Genomic DNA, 16,747 nt, shown 5'->3' with positions numbered 1-16,747 from the left:
CACAAAGCTTTGGGAAAATGTGCCTAAATTGATTCATATAGAAATGAATTCTACCCTTGAAGGTAAGACTTTTTGGCCGCTTTACTGGAGCGCTGTAATAAATATAAAAGTTTAGAACATATAATTTAATTATCATATTCTGGCCATAAAAGCTTTAGGTCTGTAGTACATTTGAAATCCCAAGAGCTCTGGCTGAGGTTGCAGCTGCAACATCAATTACCATTTATCCATTCCAAGAAAGCTTTGCCTGTGCCCTTGAAACCTTTACGTTCTGGAGAGGCTCCAGCGGGAGCGTGGCTGCTCCGGCGTCGATCCCGGTGATGCCAAGATGGGAGCGGGCGCCATTTCACAGCAGGGCCACGGCTCTGGAACTGCCAGCAGCTCCTCGGTGCTCCAGGAGCTCAGGGCCCCCTGGCAGGATGCTGCTCAAGGTTTGGGAATGACCCAGAGAGCTCATGGTCCCCTGGGTGAGATGCTCCTCAAGGTTTGGGGATGACCCAGAGAGCTCATGGTCCCCTGGGTGGGATGCTGCTCAAGGTTTGGGAATGGCCACAGTGCAGGCTCAGAGAGGGCTGCAAGTGCTGCTGGCCCTGGGGATCACAGTGTGCTCTGTTGGGAATCTGCAGATTCCTGCTCTGCTCCCGTGCTCCTGGTGTTTGCCAGCAGTGTTTGTTTGGCTGTGCAAACTCACAGATCCTGCAGACAGCTTTAGCTGTATGAAGGGATGGTAGAAGGTGTGTTCTGCAGGTGGGGGTGATCCTGAGACCTTGCTGCTTGAGGTATGTCTCGTATTTTAGATTTTTCTGTTGGAGCCCTGGCAGTCCCTAGCAACATTTACTGTGGCAGGGTCAGGAGGAGGGATAGTTCCTGCCCCTCTCCTGCACACCAGGAGTTTCTGGCTCTGGCACTGAAGGAAATTTGGCTGTGGCCTTCCGGAGTGACACATCCCTGATGGTGGCATTATCTTGGCTGTGACATAGACATGCTGCACGAAACGAGACCGTTAGTTCAAAATCTGATTTCCTGGCTTATCTGGGGTTTTTATAATACAGTGTTTATCTGGGTGTGTGATAAAGGAAACCGTGTTAATCGTCCTGGTTCTCAGAGCAGCTGGAAACCAGAAATGCTGGGGGCTTTTATTTGCAGCCTTTGGTTAAATACTCCAGAGGAGATTTTTCTTTTGTTATGGTATCATCGAGGACGTGCTTGTCGTCAAGACCAGCACTCCTACCAAAGCTATCCAGGTCTCCATTTTAAACAGAAAATAGGAAAGAGAACTGAAGAATAGGTGGGTCTGTAAGGAAGTTACGTGGAGGGAGGATTTGTGGCTTTGTGAGCAGTCAACACCTCAGGACACCTTGGCTTGGGGTCTGTCACCCTGTGGTTTGTGCCTCTGTGTCACCCAGCCAGCCAGGCTGGCTCTGTGTCTGCAGAGTTCAGGCAGCTTGGGATGAAAACCTGGGTTCTTACAAATTTTTTAGTCTCTTCAAAATGCAGTGAAAACATTTCAAGAGACAGAAGAAACCAGTGATTTGGGTTCTCAGCAAAATGTCTTTCTGGAATTATTTCCAATTGGCAAACACCGTTCTATTTTAGTAGTCATGACAAGTCTGGTGTCAACAGCCTTGGATTAAATTTTTTTCCTGCTTGAACTGAAAGCTACTTCCCTGCCTAGGAGGATATAAAAATAATTAATAGTTTCTCTAGTTAATGAAGAAATAAATAAACAATTTAAAAAATTTAATCAGGCAGTGTCCACAGCCTAGTGTTTACATTGTTCTCATTGCTGGAAGATAAGGAGGAGGCCCAGATGGCAATGACATTGAAAATGGTTTCTTTACTCTTAGTTTGGTGATACCACTTAGACCAGTAAGTAACTTGCTTTTAGGAATCTGTTCCCAGTAGTTGGTTCAGTTGAGAGCCGGGGGGTGTGGTGGTCCATTTCTGGTGTCTGGCTGTGTCAGGAGTGAACTGTGTTTGGGCAGAATGTGATCCAGGTTGGCCGTCCCTTCTGTGCGCTGGTGAAAAGAGGGGCAGGCTGTAGGCTGGAAATGATCAGTAATTCTGGTTCCTGGAAGTGTTCCCCTTGTCATTGCCTCACTAGAGTTGTTTTTCGTGGGATCAGAGAACCATGCAATGGTTTGGGTTGGAAGGGACCTTAAGGATCATCCAGGGACACCTCCCACTGTCCCAGGTGCTCCAGCCCCAGTGTCCAACCCGGCCTTGGGCACTGCCAGGGATCCAGGGGCAGCCACAGCTGCTCTGGGAATTCCACCCTGTGCCAGGGCTGCCCACCCTGCCAGGGAACAATTCCTGCTCAACGTCTAATCTAAAGCTACTCTTGGCAGTTCAGTACCTGTGTCCCTGTGTCTGTGTGTCCCTGTCCCCCTGTGTCCCCCTGTCCGTGTCCCTCTGTCCAGGCTGTGGCTGTGACCATCCCCCAGCAGGACCCTGGGTCCGGAGCCCTCGCAGAGCCCTCAGCACACCCAGCCCTGGTGCAGTGACCCTTGAGCCGGGGTTGAAGTCTCTGGTGAATGATTAACCCCAAAATGGCTTTAATTAAACAGCTTGATTTGTGCCCAGCTCGTTACCTGGGCAGCATCTTCGTTAAGCCCTTTCCACTGTGTGCCCTTCATTAGGATTTCCCATTTCACCCCCTCCATTTAGGTTTTCTGTTTTGCCCCCATATGATCCCATGACTGGAAATGATAAACGCATCTATACAAATAAATAAAATCAGATTATATATGAATGGTTTCTGAAAAACACACGGGAATGTACTAACTTTAGTACCCCATACCGATACCTTGCCTCCCGAAATGAAATTTAATCAAAGTTTTTACAGATTTGGAACCCTTTTTTCCTCTCTCATCTGTGCTGTTTGATTTTTTTCTTTTATCTAGATAAGCCTCATAGTTTATTAGGGTTTTGTTGAGTTGAAAGCAATTTCTGTAAATACTGAAAGATACTCTGTTATTGTACAATCTCAGGGTGTAATTTCCCTGCCTTACCTCTTCCTTAGGAAGTGGTCATTTGCCTTTTAGTGTGTATAAGTTTATCTAGGTGAGAGATGGAGATGAAATGTCAGCCTGGCTAGCTGTGGCTCCTGCAGGAGCCCTGCAGTCCCTCCTGGTGCTGTTCTAGCAGCGGGGCTGCTGGCAGCTCTCCACACCGTTAGTAAATACTGCCCTTATCTGATACAGCCAGCCTGGGAAGATATGCCTGCAGCCCGGATTAGATTGCTGGCTACTGCTTTATTAATCAATGTAATCATTTATTTTTAGTTTTCTAAGTCATATCATCTGTTTTCTTTCTCATATTACATTTTCAGTAGTGCTGGTACAGAAAATGAGCCCTGTTAAAAAATTAAAGGTGACTGAAAAGTTTCAGTGGAATATGTTTGGCACTGCCATGGTTTCCCTGACAGCTGATGAATGTTTCCTTAAAAATGCTTTTGTCAAAAATTTCAGAGGTATCAAGAGTTTCATTTTTGTATCTAAATTAGCTGTCTTCAAAACTATACATAGAAAGATGTTTCTATCTTTTTTTGGTTTTAATAATTTCAGTGAAGCAAAGTTCTCTGGTTATATATTCCGTATTCCCACAGTTATATATTCCTTATTCTCAGGTTATATATCCCTTATTCTCACAGCCGCTAGCCTGTACTTCAGTGTTCTGAGACATTCAGTCTTAGAAAAGGAGCCACTGGGCCTAAACCTTTAGAGAAAATAAGGCATCTTGGAGTAGCCAGACAGTGATTGCTGCTTGTGGAAGGGGTGTTGCTTGGTTTTGAGGTAAGTATTGGGGTTTTTAATTGGGTTTTTTTTGCATATGACTGTCTAAAAGTAGAGAAACAAATTTCTCTTTCCAAAAGTGTCAGTAAGAAGTGGAGAGAATAAAAAAAATAAAGAAGAAATTAATATGTGTATCACATGAAAGGAAGCAAAGCTTTGAGGTCAGAATTACTCAAGATGATTACACAGGTGTGAGAGCAAAGAACCAAGGATGGCTCTCAAGTGTGAGGTTCTCCTCTCGTCTCTGGGCTCCTTCTAAAATCCCCTGGAGCAGCAGCACAGCAGGAGCAGAGGCCAATGGAATCCTCAGCTTCCTTCCCCAGGAGGGCTCTGCTCTGCAGCCCCACAGCCACCAGCTCCCTGCTGGGAGGGGACAGGGCTGTGGGATGTCCCTGCATCCCTGCAGATCTGTGGGATGTGGGATGTCCCTGCATCCTTGCAGGGATGTGGGATGTGGGATGTCCCTGCATCCCTGCAGATCTGTGGGATGTGGGATGTCCCTGCATCCCTGCAGAGCTGTGGGATGTGGGATGTCCCTTCATCCCTGCAGATCTGTGGGATGTGGGATGTCCCTGCATCCCTGCAGAGCTGTGGGATGTCCCTGCATCCCTGCAGAGCTGTGGGATGTGGGATGTCCCTGCATCCCTGCAGAGCTGTGGGATGTGGGATGTCCCTGCATCCCTGCAGATCTGTGGGATGTGGGATGTCCCTCCATCCTCGCAGGGATGTGGGATGTCCCTGCATCCCTGCAGAGCTGTGGGATATCCCTCCATCCCTGCAGGGCTCTGTTCCTCGAGGTCTGTGCACTTGAGGAAGGCAGAGAGCAGGATGAGCCTGTAATTAAAGATGTGTGTTCCTACGGACATCAGATAAGTGGGACTGGCTTGAATTACATCCTGCCATGGCTTGGATGCTGAGGGCTGGCTTGTGCAACCAGAGGGGTTTATTAAAGCTCATTGCTCTTAAAAAAGAGACAAACTAGTTGGAGAAGCCAGGAAAGGCATAGCATGGCTGGTGAGCAGGGATGCAGCTCCATCAGTGAGCTCTGACAGAGCCACGGAGGAGACGTGTGGAGCATTCCACCGATACTGCTCGTGACACATTTCACTTCTTTTCCAAGTTCTGAAAGGAATCATTCTTCCCTTTGGGAAAAGAGGGGCCACTTTCTTCCCCTTTTTCCCTCAAGCTTGACTCATTCTCCTCCATTCCTGCTGCCAGCCTTTCCTGCTGATGGCTTTGCACCACCCTTGTTCTGGTCCTTGCTCTCCTCTTCCCCCTGCCCTGCCAGCATGTTGAAGCTCTTGCTGTGTTCCTGTCTGGTGTTTTCCCTTCTGCTCAGCCCCCTCTACTCTGAGACAAAGCTCAGCTTCTCCCCAGCTCAGACACTGGTTTTAGGGGTTCTACACATCCTACAGCTCTTGGCCTGCCTGTGCTCTCTCATTTTTTTCCCCCTAACACAAGTAATTTTAGCTTCTCTCTGCCTTCTGGTTCCGTTTTTGTCGAAGTGAGAACTTCATTGACACATTTATTGTGGTTTGACTTTGATCCTTCTGTATTTGAGTGGGAGGATCCTGCTCCTTGTCTTTTGGTTGCCCCAGTCCCTATAAGAAAGAGCAGACACAATTTCAAAGTGCTTTGGATTCATGGATGGGCCATTTCTCAGGTGCTCTCTGGGGATGGGACATAAGGACCTGTGCCAAAGCAGAGCTCCCAGGTGTTGGAATGTCTTCATTTGGGATGGAATTTTAAGGTTTGCGTGAGCTTGGTGGAGCTGTGAGTTTTTTTAAATGTGTGACCAAATCTGGTCAGACTTCCTTGAGGAGAGGAAAAGGAATTTTCCATGCAAAAGCCATCCCACATACAAATGTTAAGCCCACATCAGGGAACGTGGATGGTCTGGAGAGTTTCCAAGGAGAGGCACCAAAACCTTAAATAAAAGTGTCATTTTTCTAGCTTCATCTGGAGAGTGGCTAGAACCCTGGTGAACAGGATTTTCTGTGAAAATCAGTTTCAAGTGAAGCAGGCAGTACAGAAATCATTTTTTAGGAGTTTCAGAGTTAGTTGGAAATCCCAGAATAATAGCTGGGGTTGGAAGGGATGTCTGGAAGGAACCTCATCCCATCCAACCCCCTGGCAAGGCAGGGTCACCTGGAGCAGGGACACAGGGACGTGTCCAGGTGGGTTTGGGATGTGTCTGGAGAGGGACGTGCTGGGCAGCTGTTCCAGTCTCTGCCACCCTCCATGGAAAGAAATTGTTCCTCATGTGGAGGTGGATGAACTCAGCAAGCTGAGCCTTTGCAGGGCTGTGGGGCCCTGCCATTTTTGGGGCTCCAGCTCTATAAGATCATCCTCTAAGCTCTGGCTCAGCACTTCTGGGTCAACCCCGAGGATTAGGAGCAGCTCCAAGGTGATTACGATGGATTGTTTGTTGTTCTAAGAGGGATTTGTTTTTTTGTTGTTTTTTTTTTTTTTTGACAAACCACCCCTTCGTTTGTAGCTAGGCTGGGTGTTTACATCCTGATCCTGAAATGGGGAATATTTCTCATTCTTCTCCCAAGCTGCTGGGGTGAAATGATCACTTGTTACTGTGAAAATTTGCTATATGGCCCAATTTGCACAGCTTCTTGCATAACACCATCCCAGTAGAGCAGCCAGTGGTGGTGCTGGGAAGGCAGCCCTTTTGCAGACTGCAGGGAATGTGGCAGTAATGGAAACAATATGGAGTAAGAACATGTTTTAAGAGTCAATTTTAAAGGCTGGGATAATTGTGCAAGAAACTTGGCTTCAGAAACGTGTAAGGGAAGGAATCTTGATGCAGCCAAATAGGCCGTGAAAAATCCCTGCAGCTTTACTTGGTTTTTTACAGAAGTCCTTGTTTAACTGTTTCTGTGCAGAACTGTCCCACCGAGGTGGGGACAAGGCATTCCTGGCAGGTGCCAGCCCTGTGTTCCCCTCGAGCCCAGTTAAAGGCATTTTTCTGCTTTGTTGCAGCCCTGGAATGAGGTCAGATGTAAGCTCTTCTCCATCCACAACCTCAGCAAGCACGGGACCACCTCCCAAGCTGTGCCTGGTGTGCTCTGATGAGGCCTCCGGGTGCCACTACGGTGTCCTGACGTGTGGCAGCTGCAAAGTGTTCTTCAAAAGGGCAGTGGAAGGTAGGACCTGCTTGGATAACGTGGCTGCTTAATGTTTTTGTGTTCGTTGTATTTATTTCCATAGTTATAAATATTACATTATTTATTTATTTATTATTTATTATAAGTATATAAGAAAATTATAATATCTATATTATTATCTATATAATTTATTTTATTTTATTAATATTTTATAATAGTGATAGTATTCATATTATTATATTTGTAATATATTACAATTGCATTATTATTTTATATGAATATAAAATCCCCATGCATATTGTCCATTTTCAAACCCAGCATCCTTGGTTTTGCTAAAATCCTACTGAACATCCTATCCATTAGATCACTGATCTTGTCATAGTAAATCACATTGATAATGGTGCATTATCCAAAGCATGGATTCCATTCACATTGATAAAATGCTCCCATTCACTCTGTGTAAAAGAATTTGTTGTTGTCTTGGCTTTTGTCTCTGTCATTTTCTTTCACTGTTGTTTTTGTTTATTTGTCCCATTTTCATACAGATATTTGTCTGTGTGCAATTGATTTGTAAAGTTTGTGATTTTTTTCAGTGTGAGATTAGTTGGTTTGTGGAGAAAACTTACATGGAACTTGGTAAATGTGGTGTGTGTGTGAGGTTATTGTCATTTTACAGTTCTTCCTGTAAACAATGTTGGTTGAATTGCGTTCATGTCCCTGGGTGTTATTTGCAGGGACACTGGGTACCAGGGTGTGGGATTCAGTCACTGAGATTTCTCTCCAGTTGGGATTAGAGAAGATCATTCTGGAAAAGAGAGATGATGGAAAACTAATGTGAATAAGCACTGTGTGATTTTGGGTGCATCAGTAGCCAGTTTGTGAGGGACTGGGTTGTACCCCAAGATCTGACTGCTTCAGTGTCACGTGCAGGAAAACTGCAGCATATTCCCAGTGTTTCTGGGAGGATGGTGATTCCTCAGGTCTGAGGAACACCATTCTTAGTTCTGGCCCTGCAGGTTTCCTGTCTCGTGCCCTCCTCGTGCAGCCCTGCTGGAGCAGGCTCTTTCTGCTGAGCTTTGTGCACGCTGGGGTCACTGGAGGAGAGGGAAGCTGTCTGACAAGACAAGCCACCGTTCAGTCCTCACAAGCAGCACTTTTCCCCCGGTTCCTGGCTCACCAGGGGCCATGGGGAGCTCCATGGAAGGGCAGAGCCTCTTGGAGGGATCAGGAAAGTCGAGTTCGTGTCGTGGTTTCTGCTGCTCACAAAGGGTGTTGGCTCTGTGGGAGCTGAAGTACAGCAAGGCAGCGTGAGCTCGAGTGCAAAGCAAATAATCGCCTGTGCCTCTGATTAAAACATGGTCACCAGAGATCCCTCTGCAGACAGTGCATGAGGCAGCTGGACGTGTGCCACAGCCACGTGTTTGCCTGTTCTCAAGCTTAAATAAATCACAAAAGTATTGATACGGGAAGGAATCACTCCAGCGATTCCTTCTGGGTTTTGGCACACCGTAAATCAACTGTCTTGATACTAAAAATGTGAGCAGGCTTGTGGCAATTGGTTCCACGAGGCTCACCTCAATTCCATTTGGATTATGCACAAATTATCCCACTTTTCACAGAATCCCAGAATGATTAAGGTAGGAAAAGACCTCCAAGATCATCAAGTGCAGCCATTGATCTATCACCACCATGTCAGCTGGGCCATGGCACCAAGGACTGAGCACCCTAAATCCTTCCATTACTGACATGGATGTTTGCAGGACAGCTTCCAGGATCTGCTAGTCCTAGTCTTCACTTTAAGGAACAAATAATTTGGTTTTGTTTTCTATAGGCATTTTTCTTATTAGGAACACATGTAAAAAGAATTTGTGCCTGCAATATCCTTTTTATTAGTGGCTGCCAGGCACCTGTTAGTGTTCAGATCGAGCTGACTCTGCACACTCATTATCCAGCCTTTAGCCAAAGCCCTTTTTTCCACCTTTGCCTCCAGGCTTGTGTACTGTGACAGAAATAGTCACAGAAACTGGAAGTGTCCATGTCTAGGAAGTCAATATAAAGTGCGTTTTTTCAGCAGGGAGTAGAAGCAGAGGAGAAGAGGAAGGGTGAAGGTGGGACAGCAGCTGTGGATTTATGTGCAGCTCTTCAGGCAGACAGGCCTTTCTTCAGGAGCCCAGGCTGGCCAGAGATGGCTTTTTCTAGTCCTGAAACACATTTCAGCTGTTTCAGAGCCCTCGTGGCTGAGTTTCTCCAGGCTCAGCCCCAGCCCTGCTCAAGTCCCAGTGCTTCCCTGCAGTGTTCCAGCCTGGATCCTCTCACCTCTGCTCCCAGCTCCACACCTCCCTCCCTGCACACTCCCCAGCTCCTCTCCCTCCTGCTCTGCTCCACATTGGCTTTGTTCATCAGCAGCTTGCTTCCCATCCTCCAAAGTCCTTTGTCTGCAATTCCCAACCTTTTTCTAGGCTGCTGTGCTGAAATGGGCACAGAGCTGTTGGTGCCACAGTACATCAGAGCCCTGGAACCAGTGGGGGCTGTGGGCGGGATGGGGATGGGGATGGCATTGGCCAGCCTCTGAAAACTGCCCCTGTGTGCCCCAGATTCCCCTGGAAACACCTGCATTGGCTCACTCCTGGTTTTGCCAGGGTATTTGTGGAGTATCTGAGTTTGAGCAGCACAGGGAACTGTAGCACGTTTCTTTGACCACTGGCACGTCCCTGGGCAGCAGGAGAGGCAAACATGGAGTACCAAATTCCCTTCATTTTCCCCCAAAATTTTCGTGTGACAGGAGGGCTTTGATATAATATAAACACAAAGAGATAATGTAGCTTGGTCCTGTCAAGGTGAGCAGTAAATCCAAGAAAGCAAGCATTGGCGGACAGGAAGCTCTTTGTTGGGAATAAAATGGAGCAGCTCAGGAGAATGCTCACCTGCAGTGTCTGTACTGAAGTGTGAACCTGTGCTCTCATCAAACAGCGTGGAGGGACATGGGGCTGCTGTCTGCTCCACTGCAGTGCTAGCACATGGGCATCACTTCATTATTTCATGTGTGTTTCTCTGTTAGGATGCTAATGGCAACCAGAATGGTGAGTCAAAGAGCTGTTGTCTGAATTAATTAAACACAAAGCTGGCACAAGAGCCAGGAAGGCTCCTCTTCCCCAAGTGGAAAAGGTGGCGGAGGCGGGGGGGATCACTCAGAAAAACATTCCTTGGAATATCAGCTTGAGACACTTCACAGGAGAAGTTTGGCCAAAGCCATAGGAATGAACTCTGCATGCCCATAATTTTCACAGCTGACTTGTAAGAAATTCCTTCTCCGAGCTGTTTTCCTGTGAGAAAACTCTTGGACTCTGTTGCTAATAACTCAGTATTTGGAAAATCTATTTGTTTCTCACAATATTGTACTGTCAGTACTTTGCAATACAGTGTAAAAGCCCAGGCTGCAGCTTTCTGCTCTCTGGAAAAACATGCTCCTTGACCCCTGTCTGGGAGATGGATATTCTTTGGTAATACCTTTCCCTAAATAAGTTACATGCAGACATTCACTCACTCACATAACTCATATAATTAAGAATAGATACTTCTGTTGCCCTGCTCTAAACAGCTAAGAAATACAGTTATTTTAATTTATGTACTTCAACTTGTCATGTTTTCAGGGCCAGTTTTGCTCTGAATCTGCGAATCCATAAAAAAGTCAGAGAATTAGGTTTGTCCAGGTCAGGCTGTAAGTTACAGGAGGGTTTCATGCCTGTCCAGGTGATGAAGCTGTGTCTGTGCTCTGTAGAAATGTTTACAAGTGTTTTCTCAGCATGTGTTTCTGCACATTATTTATGTCTCTTGTCAGACTGTTTAGAGAAATGGGAAACCTGCTGTAGAAGGCTTAAATCCAAGGGGAAATCGTTTTAAAAATAGCAGTTGCCTGACGTTAACAGAAAATAATATTTCTACGTGAATGTATTGGTTTTGAGATCTGAACACAAGAGATGGGTTCGGGTGTGTGAAGCCGGGCGGATCCTGGTGTTTTTGCAGGGCACACGGGTGAAGGTTTTCAGCGGTCCCTGCTGTGCTGAGGGGTTCTGGGCCGTGGGGAGCTGACATTTGTGTGTGTGTGTGTTTGTCCCAGGGCAGCACAATTACCTGTGTGCCGGCAGGAACGACTGCATCATCGACAAGATCCGCAGGAAGAACTGCCCCGCGTGCCGCTACCGCAAGTGTCTGCAGGCGGGCATGAACCTGGAAGGTAACACAGCCCTGCCTGCACTGTGGGCACTGCTGGGGCAGGGCTGGCACAGCTGCAGCCTGGGCTGCTTTATGGGCATTGCAGCCAGGGCTGGGCTGCTTTATGGGCATTGCAGCCAGGGCTGGGCAGAACTGCAGCCTGAGCTTCATTTGTGGCAGCAGCATTGGTGCTGAAACCTCTCCTGTCTGTGCTCACTTGCTGTCTGTGTGCTCAGCACAGGTGAGTCACGCACACAGACAGGGGTTGCTTTTCATTCCCGTGTGAATGTGAGACAGCAGAACTCCTGGAGAACACCTGGAGGGAGGTGTAACACCTGGAGGAGGGTGTGCTGTCTGAGTGACCTGACACTGAGGCTGTGGAGGACAGGGATGGGAGTGGGGATTGCATCTTCCAGCTGAAGAAAATCGAAGTACTTTTGTTTATGCTTCAGATTCTTCTTAAATATCTGTCAGAAGTTCTCCAGAAAACGTTGGTTAAATGTAACATGCCACCACATCGTTGTTCTCTGCTGAGTCCTGAATGACTCATGAGAATCCGAAGGCCACATCACCCAGAGATTTAGCAGCAGTTGTAAAATGGCATAAAACATTTTTATTAGTGTCAGCTTCATTTTATGTTTGCTGTTTTTCCTTGAGCAGCAGAGATTAATGAAGCATTTACTAGTGCAGTTATCCTGGTGGTACCTGTACAATCAAACTTGTCAGATAAAATAGAAATGTCAAAGATGTTTGTCAGCTCCAAGGATGAGCAGAATTCCATCTGAGTCAGTGATAATATCCTTGGTGAGGTGCAAGTGATAAGTTAAAGAGATCTGTGAAGCACACGCTGTGTTAGCACGTCCTTCCCTTCTGCTGCCAGCCTCCCTCAGGAGGACACAGCATCCCTTCTCCTGGGCTGCAGGGGCTGGAGCAGGCACATCCTCCTCAGGGAGGGTGGGATGATGCTGCTCCGTTTGTTGAGCTGTTGTCATGATGTGTGTGCAGGAAGGGAGGCTGCAGCCAAAACCTGCAGTAGTGGGTTCTGAAATAAATCCCTAAAGGACACTCGGCGTCTCTCAGGAACTGGATTTAGGTTTTGGACATTCCCAGTGGGCTGGACCTCATCCTGCAGAGGTCAGAGCAGGACAGGCCTCTTGCTACTCCTGCTGTCCATGGGGACACCAGGGGGGACAGGTCTCTGCCCTGCCCGCGTGGCTGGGAGCAAGGACGTGTCACAGCAGAGCCTAAAGGCAGCTTAAATCATGCCAAACCCCACAGGTCTGCTTTTGAGCTGGAAAATCATACATTTTGGTTAAGGTTGATTTCTGGTTTTTCTCTTTGTAGTTGTTTTCAGAATCCATCTGTGGTATTCATATATTTATCTGTTGACAGAGTGCTCTCACAGTAGGGAACAGTTCTCTAGCAGTCAGGTTTGGTGCTCCCATTGTGAGCTTTTCCCTCCTGCATCACTTTCAGTGGACACCAGTACTGCTGTCTGTGGCTCTAGGACATGGAATCAGAGAGGTGTGGAAAGCTTTGGGCTGGGAAGGTCTCAGAGCTCATGCAGTCCCACCCTGCCCAAGCCCAGGTCGCTCCACGCTGTGCAGCCTGGCCCCTTCTGCAGCACAGAAAATGCAGTGGGATGACGTCGGGCTCTTGTCTCTTCTCCACATGCGGGCTGGAGCCCTTCCAGGGCAGTTTGTCTGAATTCTGGCACGGGGAATCCTAGAGAATAGTGAGGTTTTGGAGGATGGATTTTGTTATATAAGTTGTTGGGGAAGGTGGGGAGAGGGAAGCTTCTATGGCTGAGAGGGAAAAGGAATCTAGAAACTCAGCAGCACAAAATGGAAGAACCCAGAGTAGTGTGAAAAGGTGTGAAAAACACCCTGAAAACAAAAGATTTTTGGGACAGATCTGAACAGATGGAAGAGTGGTCATGCAGAAAAGCAAACTGGGAGGCAGCATAAAGTACAGAAGAGACTAAAATCCAGTTTCTTTTATCTTGTCTATTTTAGGGTCACAGTTCAGGAATGACTTGTTTAAAAGAGAATTAAATTTGCATGTCTTTTAGACAGTAATTTCTTTTTGAGAAGTCCCCAGCTGCATCCTCAGTGCATAGACAGTGGTTGTAGCAAACCAGTGAAGGGTCAGAAGAGATCCCAGTATCCATCAGTCCTTGGGCCCCTTGCACTCACCTGACTTCCTGCTGGACTTTTTCCAGGAGCCTGCCCTGTTCTGCTATCTCTGTTTCTAGTACCTGTGGTGGATTTCACTGTCAGGTATTGGGTAGAAAACTAATTTATTTTTAAATTAATGAATTCATTCATTCCTTCTGTCGTGCAATATTTCCATTGATCTGTTCTTGTCCTGAGTTAAAAATGGCCCTTTCTAGTCACTTGATAATTTTCTATTAGTCTTTTTTACCTTAAAGTCATTAAGATTGGAAAATACCTCAATTCCACCAGTCATCCCTTTGGCCCTGCTTATCATCCCTTTCTGGAACTTTCTTTTTTCTGTTGCATATTTTTTGGGGGCGTAGGTGACTGGAAAAACCTCAAACTATCAAGCTGCAGGTACCAGAGATTTACACAGCACAATGATGATATTTTGTACTCCAGCCTTTATTTCCTTGAGTTCTCATTTCCGCTCCTACCGTTAATTGGTGTTCCTTGGCACCCTTTCTCTCTGTGATGTGCTGGAAGAAAAGATTTATTGTTAGGTTTTATGCCTGTGAAAAAAAGGTCTCATAATTTTTTTTGGCCTTTCATGCCACATTTTACAGTTAAACTTGGCAATTAATTCGTTTTTTCTGCAGTCTTCGCTTGGAATTTATTTCAGTTTTTTTGGGGAATTTATTTCAGTTTTTTGGGGGAATCTTTAATTCTTCCTCATTCTGTGCCCTGCTCTGTTTGCAGTGGGCTGGTTCTGGTTGCCAGTTGAGGAGGGCAGTGCCTGGTGCCCAGGGGTGGTGGAAGGTCCCTCCCTGACCTGGCTCAGGTGCTCACCTGGCTCAGGTGCTCACCTGGCTCAGGTGCTCAGGCCATCTGCCCCTGGGCAGGGAGGAGGAAGCCTTTGCAGCCTGGAGGATGCCAGACTGCATGAGTTTGGTTCTTGGGGGGTTTTGTCTGTTTTGAACAGAAAATCTTGGATGCTTTTCTCTCCATGCTGAGTTTATCTGTGGGGGTTATCTCCTGTAATGTGCCCTTAGGAGGAGCTGGCTTTAAATTAGTTATCTTTTTATTATTTGAAAATTAATTGCATAGAAATATAGTAGCTCAGCTTTCTTTTTTTTTTTTTTTTCTGTGAGGTACAACTATATATCTAAGTCAGGACTGATAACAGCCTAATAAAAATTCTTGCATAATGATTTGTCTTATCAGATCTGTTTATTTTGATTATAATTTTATCAGGCTTTCTGGGCTGGAAATACTCCATCCAGGTGTCTGCAGGAAGCTGAAGGCATGTGCTTCTAAATTTAAGTCAAAGCACTTCATTTGCTCTTCAGAACACGGATAACGGGGCATAAAAATGCCAGAATATGAAAGGATTTTGAAGCAGCCATTTCCAAATTGAGATGAGAATAACAAGAAGCTCTTTGCTCCAAGGAAACAACTGTTGCTATTCCCTCATGGCAGGCTTGGCACATGAGGCCAGTCTACAAAACTTTGGGAAAATGCAGTTTGTGCAAGGTCTGTAGAGGATTCCTTGTCTTTGACAGTTGTTTTCCAAAGGCTCTGCTGCAGCCAGAGGGAGAAGCTGGCCCAGGAGGGGGTTCTGTGCTGGCACTGTGGGCTTGGTGAATTTTGGGTGCTCAGGGAATTCTGGAGAGGTCAGGAGGAACTTGGAATGCACGACCACATTACGTGATACTTTATGGGCTATGGATTTACCTCGGAAGTTGCAGAGCAGAAATCAATTAATTAACTGAGGCACCCAGGGAAGGAGCTGGGCTCGTTTGGTCTCTGTTAAACAGCGAGTTCCGTGTGGCTGCCTGCATCCAGGAGAGCCAGAGCCAAGCAGGAGACTCCATTAGGGACAAGATGCTAATAAAATTGTTGCTCCAACTTTTTGTAGTTTACAGTTAACATCTCTGTGTGATGTTTTATTTATTTGGCGAATGAGTTTTATGGTTTAATTACGCAGCAGTGATTTATATGCAAGAGAGCTGGCAAGAGAAAAAGCTCCTCCTGCCCAGCATTTAAAAAAAAACCCTGTTTTCCCTGGCTCAAGAGATCCAGTAACTTCTTACCCATTAAATATATTTTTTCCCTTTCTTTTGCCTAGTTTCTGTGGTTGGTATTTTAAAGTGTGCAGTCCTGCAGATATTTCCAGTGGTGGGATTGACCCTTGTATTTTAGGTCAGCCTTGTATTTTAGGGTCAGCCTTGTAAGGTACCTGCAGACATTACTGAACATTTCGAAGCGTTGGCATAAATGTGGCTTTTATTAAAAGGTAAAACATAATTTTCACTGGAAGTTTGCTTGGAAGGAATGGGAAATACCCGACTTTGCAAACCAGAGGTGTGCAGGTTTCAGTGCCCTGCTGCCAGCTCAGGAGGGAGGAGAGCAGCATTTCCTCAGCTGTGTTTACCTCCGTGTGCTCATTTCCATGCCCTCACCTGTGCCCTCCCCGAATTTGCAGCCCGGAAGACGAAGAAGAAGATCAAGGGGCTGCAGCAGGGCGGCGCGGCGGGCGCGCGCGAGGCTCCGGAGGCAGCTGGCAACAAGAGCATCGTGCCAGCCTCCCTGCCACAGCTCACACCCACCCTGGTGTCCCTGCTCGAGGTCATCGAGCCCGAGGTGCTCTACTCGGGCTACGACAGCTCTCTGCCCGACTCCAGCTGGAGGATCCTCTCCACACTCAACATGCTGGGAGGGCGCCAGGTGGTCGCTGCAGTCAAGTGGGCAAAGGCAATCCCAGGTGAGGCACAGAGACACTGGGAATGGACTGAGACATACTGGGAATGGGCAGAGACACGCTGGGAATGGGCAGAGACACGCTGGGAATGGGCAGAGACACGCTGGGAATGGACTGAGACACCCTGGGAATGGGCAGAAACACCCTGGGAATGGGCAGAGACATACTGGGAATGGACTGAGACACGCTGGGAATGGACTGAGACATACTGGGAATGGACTGAGACATGCTGGGAATGGGCAGAGACATACTGGGAATGGACTGAGACTCACTGGGAATGGGCAGAGACACCCTGGGAATGGGCAGAGACATACTGGGAATGGGCAGAGACATGCTGGGAATGGACTGAGACCCACTGGGAATGGGCAGAGACACCCTGGGAATGGGCAGAGACATACTGGGAATGGGCTGAGACACCCTGGGAATGGGCAGAGACACACTGGGAATGGACTGAGACATACTGGGAATGGGCAGAGACACCCTGGGAATGGGCAGAGACACCCTGGGAATGGGCAGAGACACCCTGGGAATGGACTGAGACATACTGGGAATGGACTGAGACACACTGGGAATGGACTGAGACTCACTGGGAATGGGCAGAGACACCCTGGGAATGGGCAGAGACACCCTGGGAATGGGCAGAGACACGCTGGAGATGAACAGACACAGGGAATGCACAGGTAGACACAGGGAATGGCTCAGGTACTT

At 47.1% G+C, this 16,747-nt stretch overlaps 1 protein-coding gene across 4 annotated transcripts in view; it reads left to right on the top strand.

The window, feature by feature from the left end:
* NR3C1 (nuclear receptor subfamily 3 group C member 1) overlaps positions 1–16,747 on the top strand; it is a 59,628-nt gene that overhangs the window by 28,047 nt on the left and 14,834 nt on the right. For all 4 annotated transcript variants that reach the window (XM_062502431.1, XM_062502430.1, XM_062502429.1 and 1 more), the window contains exons 3-5: positions 6,786–6,949; positions 11,028–11,144; positions 15,764–16,042. In XM_062502431.1, the coding sequence (XP_062358415.1) occupies positions 6,786–6,949; positions 11,028–11,144; positions 15,764–16,042 (560 nt within the window). The remainder of the gene's footprint in view (positions 1–6,785; positions 6,950–11,027; positions 11,145–15,763; positions 16,043–16,747) is intronic.

This window comes from Cinclus cinclus, chromosome 14, assembly GCF_963662255.1.
Source record: "Cinclus cinclus chromosome 14, bCinCin1.1, whole genome shotgun sequence".
Lineage (NCBI taxonomy): Eukaryota > Metazoa > Chordata > Aves > Passeriformes > Cinclidae > Cinclus > Cinclus cinclus.
Note: the sequence above shows the minus strand (reverse complement) of the source record. Positions and strands in the feature narration are given on the sequence as shown.